The sequence below is a fragment of the Anopheles aquasalis genome, chromosome X, assembly GCF_943734665.1.
Source record: "Anopheles aquasalis chromosome X, idAnoAquaMG_Q_19, whole genome shotgun sequence".
In the NCBI taxonomy this organism is placed as follows: Eukaryota; Metazoa; Arthropoda; class Insecta; order Diptera; family Culicidae; genus Anopheles; species Anopheles aquasalis.
In genome coordinates this window covers 4,899,032-4,906,531 of record NC_064876.1, presented here as the reverse complement: position 1 = coordinate 4,906,531, position 7,500 = coordinate 4,899,032, and the positions used below count along the sequence as shown (strand labels likewise).

At 54.7% G+C, this 7,500-nt stretch overlaps 3 protein-coding genes across 5 annotated transcripts in view; 1 reads left to right on the top strand and 2 right to left on the bottom strand.

The window, feature by feature from the left end:
• The window catches only part of LOC126570245 (diacylglycerol lipase-alpha), a 7,838-nt gene extending 6,846 nt beyond the window's left edge, over positions 1–992 (bottom strand). For both annotated transcript variants that reach the window (XM_050227852.1, XM_050227861.1), the window contains exons 1-2: positions 743–992; positions 35–129 (exon numbers count right to left, since the gene is read on the bottom strand). In XM_050227852.1, the coding sequence (XP_050083809.1) occupies positions 35–129; positions 743–745 (98 nt within the window). In that variant the 5' untranslated portion in view covers positions 746–992. The remainder of the gene's footprint in view (positions 1–34; positions 130–742) is intronic.
• Positions 993–4,681: 3,689 nt separating this feature from the next.
• Positions 4,682–5,827, bottom strand: LOC126570508 (fatty acid hydroxylase domain-containing protein 2-like). The gene is made up of 3 exons (XM_050228308.1): positions 5,749–5,827; positions 5,043–5,673; positions 4,682–4,941 (listed from the first exon to the last, which is right to left on the bottom strand). The coding sequence occupies exons 1-3, from the start codon at positions 5,825–5,827 to the stop codon at positions 4,800–4,802; spliced, it is 852 nt and encodes a 283-aa protein (XP_050084265.1). The 3' UTR covers positions 4,682–4,799.
• A 1,365-nt stretch (positions 5,828–7,192) lies between these two features.
• The window catches only part of LOC126570271 (AP-3 complex subunit delta), a 7,206-nt gene continuing 6,898 nt past the window's right edge, over positions 7,193–7,500 (top strand). For both annotated transcript variants that reach the window (XM_050227906.1, XM_050227896.1), the window contains exon 1: positions 7,193–7,500. This exon is cut by the window's right edge. The gene's annotated coding sequence lies outside the window, so the exon portion shown is untranslated.

The window sequence follows — 7,500 nt, the reverse complement described above, 5'->3', positions numbered from 1 at the left end:
AGCCGCATTGCCTGGGCCTGGATTGCCACCTTACCAGATGAAATGAATGACGAGCAGGAAGAGACCGGGTACGACCAGGTCGTCGGAGCCAACCGACCAGCGCCTACGGAACACCACTATGCCGGGCATCTGGAACGAGTAACGAACAACGGTACACCGGCTTACTTGAGCTTGCTTGGCCCCGGTATCGAAGGCTTGTAGAGCTTGTAACGAAGGCCTGCCCCTTCGTCAAGATCACCAGCCACATTATGCTGTCGCTGGTGAAGCACACACGCGCACACGCTCATGCACACAAAATTTGCCTCTGCTTGGCATAATGAGCAGTTAAGTTATTCCTCGCACGAATTTGTGCGACCAAGTAACGGCAACAGAAGCACGTGCGAAGCCAGGTCATGCCATCGGGCGTCCTAGAGCGCTGACAACACCGTGCGCCTCGAGGCGAGTGAAGACCTTCCTGTTCGGGGACATCCTTCAACGGCACGGCACGCCAGCGCCAGCATGTGGGGTCGCGGAATAGCACCAGGAGCCATCCGGCGTGTGCGGTTCCCGGTGATCCCCATACACCCTCCCCCGTTCAATCCAGCGTCTGTCGGATTTCGACGGATGCAATTTGTAACATTCAATTACACATGCATACACACAGGACAGGGGCGCACACACACACACACACACACACACACACACACACACACACCAGGACACATTCGCCGCCATCCTGGCCACGGCTCACGCGGATACTTACCATAAACAGCACGGGATGTGGGATGGGGCCCGGGGGTTGGGAGGCGCTGAACGCCAGAAGATGGATAGGTTTTTGGGGGGGGTGGCGAGTCTAGTAACAGAGGTTGATTGTGGTGTCCGCACCCGAGTAAACGGGGTGGCGCGCGCGCGCGCCTCAAACCAGACCAGCTAGCCAGCTAGTCGAGGGAATGGAATGGCGCTGCGACGCTGGGTGGGGTGGTTGGTTAGTTGCTTTTTGATGGAAGGATCTGGCGTGCGCGTCGCTGTGTGTGGGGGTGGGTGGTTTTGTTGCACCACGACACAGCCGACCGAGCGACGACCAATGCTAAGGACGCCCGCAGGAGCGCGTCCTGGTCAGCAGCAGCAGCAGCAGCAGCAGCCGCAACCGCAGCAGTAGCACCGAGCACATCTGCACCGAACCAACGCCATTATGCACACGCACGCACTCGCACACACACTCGCACACTACCTGCGTTACTAGTTGGGAAATCCTGCTGTTCGGTTTGGAATGCGCGCGGCTGCTGCTCCCGGGGCGAGAGGCGGCAGCGGGAGCCGGCCAACCAGCAGTGAGCATCCACCCAGGACCACTAGGACACCCCCGCCTACGCCCTCACTCACTGATGGTGGCGCAGCGATGCAGCGCCAACGAACGACGGCGATCTCGGCGGGCGGCGGTACGTCGCGCCGGAAGGACTAGTGCGAGCCCCAGGCCGCAAAGCGGAACCAACGAAAAACTGCTGGGAAAATCGGCCCCGAGTCCGAGAGCGCCACAACGCCACGTGCAGGCCAGCGCTCTGTGATGATTTCTACTGCCACTCGGAATGGTGGTAGTGATGTGTCTGTGTGTGTGGGTGTGTTTGTATTTGGTGTTTGGCGCCCGATGGCGACCCGACTCCGAACCGCACGCTACGGTTGGCCGCGTCCACCCATCACACCGTCGCGCGTCTGTATTTGTACGCGTCGGTCTGTGTGCCACAGGGCGCCAGTACGCAAGCTCACGCTCGCTATCACTTTGCTCTCACTCTCTCTCTCTCTCTCTCTCGTTCACCACGCACCTTTATTTTCCTTGTTCCTCTCTTTCTCAACACATACACATGTAATGCTCATGCTCTATTTCTCTCTCTCTCTCTCTCTCTCTCTCTCTCTCTCTGTCTCACTCGGGGCTAGCCGCGGAAAATCGGGTTCTGGTTGTAAAGCGCCGCGAAGGACGACGAAGAAGACGCTCTTCTTATCACCACGGCGTGTGCTGGATGCTGCATGCGTACTGTTGCGTACTATCTGCTGAATGGAAAAAAAACAACAAGATCTATCAGATGCACACAGCCACACAAGGGCGCGCGCGCGCGCGCGCGCAGGATCCCTAGCATCCTCGACCATATAGACCGGACCAGTGTTCCGTGGTATCCGTCGTGGCTGCCGGCACGATGGAATGCCCATTGCGTTGCTCCTCACGCAGAGGAAGAGAGAGAGAGAGAGAGAGCGCGCGCTGTTATAGAACGGTTTGTCCTGGCGCGCTCTTGCTGCGCCTGCCAGCCTCTCGCTTCGGTTCCTCTTCGCGGCTTCGCGGTTTCAGAATGTTCAGGAACCGCGGTGGCTTATCGCCCCTACTGCCGCCGCCTGGCAAGTTCGGCACACCGTAATCCGACGTTCTCAGACACCACCACCACCACCACCACCAGCAGGCTGGTGGTTGAATCTGAATCGTGTGAATTTTCCGCTAGCCAACCGGAATCGGAGCGGAGATGGAACTCTGCGGTTACGGAAATGACCCTTCCCTTCCTGTCAACCCCCCCGGGGGAGGGGGGGGGGGGGTGCGTAATTTCCGTCGACAATTTCCCAATTCAAGCAATGAATGAAAACCAAATCGCAACACACGCACACCGGGCGGGCGTACCGGGAGTTTTCCCGAGTTGACCCCCCCCCCCTGCCAAATCACCCCCCCGGGGGCTTCGTCCGTTTAATCCTACATTCGATTCGTTCGTGGCGGCGCGATATCGTTACGCTCGCTAGCCTTCGCACGCTCTTCCCCATTGTATTGCATCATCATCAGCGATTACAGAGCTAGCTTTTTTGTATGTGTGCCTCATGTTACGGGGGTTCCGAGGGGTTTCGACCGGGGGTTTAAAAGCGGAAAATGTTGAGGTGCGCATGATCACAGCACCATCTCTATCTTTCCCTCGCTCTCTCTCTCTCTCTGCCCTATCGAAAATAACTCAAACACCCCGACTTGATAAGCCGCCGCTATAACGGCCGCACACAACCCCGGTTCCCTTCCATCTGCCCTTTGAGCACCCCTTCCGCAATCAGGCAGAGAATGTCACTTGAATTTCCGTTTTTCGTTCCATTTCGACCGTATGGGAGTGGGGATTTCCCCGTTTTCCCCCCATTAGCTGGCAGCTTGACTTTACTATATGGCTACTACATTTGTATCGGCAAGGCGCCTTCGCGCCCACCCACTACCGCGGGTACCGCGGCCAACTTTTTCGTGTTCGAAATTTCCACTCGCACGATCGCCCTTCGGAGAGGTCGGACCGGTTTTTTTCTTCTTCTTTTGTTGCATCATCAGCATCGAACGAAGCAGATAAAGGACCTGCGCTTCAATCCTACTGTACGCCCAGCGGGGGGGGGGGGGGGGGGGGGACAGGGCTCACGGAAGCGCTACACAGTAGCATACATTCCCGGCCTTTGTTGAGAGAGCGCGAGTCATTTCGCTTTCAGATTGCGCTAACAGATAGCGAGCGATCAGGGGCGTGAGTAACACCATACTGCACTGCACCGCGCTGCACACCGCGAGCTTTTGAGCAGTGCTGAGGCAGCAATGGGCGGGAAATGGAGCTGAGCAGAGCTGATGTTCGGTTCGGGAACAATCCCACCCTTCCACCGTGGGGGGGGCAATTTGTTACTAGAGGACACTAAAGCGTCACAGAACCGTAAGCCATATCGATAGCGCGAACCATTTCACCTTGGTCATGATGAGATCGCCAGAATGGGCACTTTGATAAGCCGCAGTACGCAGCGTGCGTGCGTGCGTGCGTGCGTGCGTGCGTGCGTGCGTGCGTGCGCGCGTTGAGCGTCGAGATCATTCACGAGACTGCGGTGGTGACTGCTTAAGGGGCGACTTCGGTAATTTTCGGGCCCAAAAAAACAGGCCCGTTTTTGACGATTTTTTGTGACGTAACCATTCAACTTAATTTTTTCAAGTCAATAGCATATTAATCTACAACTTTTGAAGAATATTTGGTATTGTTTTGAGCAACATTCATTGAAAAACTAATCCGTGGCATCAAATTTTGGTAGGCGTGTCGTCGCAAAGGTACTTCTGGCGGTGCCCATCGTAGCGACATGACGGATCATTTGAAATATACAAGTCGATACTCGTTTGAAAGAGTATGAGTTTATCTAGGTAGCGTCGGAGAGTTTTTGTTGATATTCTAATTTTTCGATTTTTGGCAGCATTTTTAAAGTTGAAAAAGTGATGCTTGCTGCGATTCTGCTATAAAAGCATGGGTCTTTAAGAGTTGTTTAAAAATAAGTATCAACAATTTTAACGATATCTCGACGGGGCTGCCTGGACAAAGGTGTACAGATTATGTGTTAAAAATTTCAAATCGATCGGCCCAGTAGTTTTTACGGCACTGGATGGGCACCGTCTTTGAAAACGCGTTGGTTTTCGGGAAACGCTCTTCAAAGTAGCTTTCCAGCTCGATTGCTCCAAAATGTTACACACAATACTCTTGAAAAGATCAGCATTCAGGGAAAAATGTTAAAAATATGTGTCACAAAACAAAGTTAAATACCGAAGTCCCCCCCCCCCCCCCCCTTAAGCGATGTAGAAGCGCCCGCACCGCGATGACACGTCAGACACACATAGCCAAATGCAGTTCCTTTTTTAATTGGATTGTATTCTAAAACATTATCAGCATGTCGTGATGGTGTGAAGGGGATGCGTGGGAGAGAGGTGCGAGTCATGAGGGTGCGACACAGAGAGAGAGAGAGAGAGAGAGAGAGAGAGAGAGATAATAAGACTAACTGCTAACGGCTTAGCCGGCAGCGGCGGTTCAGCTATCCGGATAGAGCTCGCGTGCTGACTTCAGTGTCCAGAGGGTGCGGTGGCGCTGGTGCTGCTTGGACTGCCGGAACCGGGTATCCGTACCGTGCAGCCAGTCAAGGTAGCCGAACGTACCGAAACATTCGGTGAATCTGTGTGAGAGAGAGAGCGAGATCGGGCAGAATGGATATTAGCACCTGGTCCTGGGAGAGCCACCGCCGCCCCCCCCCCCCCCCCTTAGGGGAGCACCTACTTTGCATGGTGATAGTCATGGTACTCCGGGCTCGGGAAGAACGGCAGATGGTAGCCGCAGTGGTCGCGGATCGTGTTGAAGATGACGAGCGGAAACCAGATGGCGGCGGTAAGGATGTGGGCCCGCATCAGCTGGATGCCAATCATCGGTGGGATCATGTTGCTGAGCACGTGCTCGAACGGATGGCAGTACATGGCGGTCCAGGCAAACGGTGCGCTCCACTCGTGATGCTTCTTGTGCACGTACCGGTACAGTGGTGCCACGTGCAGTAACCGGTGCACGTAGTAGAAACCAATCTCGGCGAAAAACACACACACCACCAGGTGCAGCACGATCTCGAGTGGCGATGGGAGTACGCGCGGATCCGGCACCGTACCCTTGATCGTCAGGTGATACCCGGCGTACGTCAGCGGGATGCCGACCACGGTCTGGTTGAACAGGATCGTCCGGGCAACGTTGGCCAGCTCTGGCCAGCCGATCGGTTCGTTCTTTCCCGGTTGCGTCTTGTAGCGCCGCACGAACGCGGGCTTATTGGTAACATCCATCAGCACGAACAGCCCGCCGACCAGCCAGAACACCGAGTGCACGTACACCGTCAGCGCCCACACGTACAGAAACTCCGGTTCGTCACCTGTTGAGCGGATGATGTCATTAGGGACAGGTTGATGTTGATGCTGTTGCTTCTTCTTCTTTCTCTGTACCACACCGATTACGTCCAACAGGGCGTCCCATTGGGCCTGCACCAACGACCCCGCGGCCACCCAGGTACTGTTGATTGTGTCCATGATGCGCCGCTCACTTTGACGCGTCGTTGCGCGTGGTACTGTTGTTCCGCGGCACTACTGCGCGACCGCGTTGTTTGGTGTTGCACCGCGCGTCCCGGCCACCCGGCTGGCGAAATCACGAATGAAGAGCGCGCCGGCTTTGGGGCCCCTTTTTGGGGGGCCATTCCTGTCTAAGCCGCCCCACCAGTCCCTGCCGCTCTACTTCGCTGGCGGCTTGCTGGCGGCTTGCTTTGCGTCGTGGGCGCGCGGCTTTTACGGCGGTTTTCGGATAAAAAACAGTGATAACGGAACGAAGCGGCTTGGCCGGCGGAACAGCGCAACGCAACAGCAACTTTGCTTAGAAATCAACATCAACAACAACAACACACACAGACACACACGCACATGTGCGCGCGGGATGGTACACCGCGGTGTTGTCAGAGCAGCAGATCGATAAGATAACTCGCGCCGCGCCGGTTACGGATTTATCTAGGGGTTACGGAGTTCTCTCACCCCCCCCCCTCCCCACCCCCCCCCCCCTACTCTATAATCACTTACTCCACCACCACCACCACCAGACGGCTCCTGCACCTTGCGTAATCGGAATTCGGATCGGAAAATTAACTTAGCCGTCCCCCCCCCCCCCCCCCCCTGGCCAACACCGTGACGTTCCGCGTGTGCTGTACGCACGGCCACGGAAAACCGCCCGAAATCCTGTGCCAATAAAGAGAGTAGCCGATAAGGGGTTGAACCTGCGCGCGGCAGAACGAGGGATTACACGCTGTTCCGACGCGCGACGCCAGCGACCCAGCGTGTATTTGCTAAATGGGGGAGGGGCGAAACGTGGACGGTGTGGTGCTGGTGGTACGTTCGCGATCTTGGGAAATCAAAATTAGGAAGGGGTGGCCGCGGTAACATTTCCTAATAACAGAGTTGTGGTTACCGAAACAGGAAATAATATTTTTTGGGGTTTGGTAGTTTTTTTTTGTCTCATCAAACACCCAATTCCACGGCGTGTTTCATTTTTGTTTTTGCACATTCCATCAGCCACTTCACGCTTAATTATAGAGGAGGTTTTTAACACCTCAGTAAACAACAGTAAACAGTAAAAAAAGCAACACAATCAACGCAAAGAACGCTGGTTGCGCTCATTTTTCACAACAACCAGAAAATAAAAACCTTCAGAATGGGAACAGGAGACCATACTTTCTGTAGTAAGTATGTATGTTTTGTCCTGACAAATCTAGTTTAGTCACGTGTTTATGCATCTGCCACAATTCGTCGGTTATTTAACCGTAAAAAAAAGTGGAAATGTTTAACCCCTACAGCTATGCAATTTTGTAGCACCTTTAACTCTCGCGCAACATATTCGCCCCGTTGTGTCATACAAGTTGTATTCGGGCAAATTTCCATAAAACATAAGCAGCATTAAATGGCCTTTATGCGGTCTCTGTGCGGCCTCTATACGGCCATTCATTCGCCCGGTCGCTTCCCCGGGCAGCAAGCAGCAAGACTTCTACGCTGTTAGCTGCTCTGTTAAACATTAACAGTGGAATTTAAGTGGCGCTTGAGCGATTTCTGTCGTACGCGGGTGCCACCGTAGCAGCATCTCGTACGGGTGCCAGCACCGTATCTGTCGGATCTCTCGTGCACCAATGCACCAACCGAACAAGTAGTGCGTTTCCACGGTGTTT

Coding starts and splice junctions, on each gene's coding strand:
- LOC126570508 (XM_050228308.1), bottom strand. CDS start 5,827: ATGGACACAATCAACAGTACCTGGGTGGCCGCGGGGTCGTTGGTGCAG. Junction 5,674..5,748: donor CGCCCTGTTGGACGTAATCG/GTGTGGTACAGA, acceptor TCCGCTCAACAG/GTGACGAACCGGAGTTTCTG. Junction 4,942..5,042: donor CATGACTATCACCATGCAAA/GTAGGTGCTCCC, acceptor TCTCTCACACAG/ATTCACCGAATGTTTCGGTA.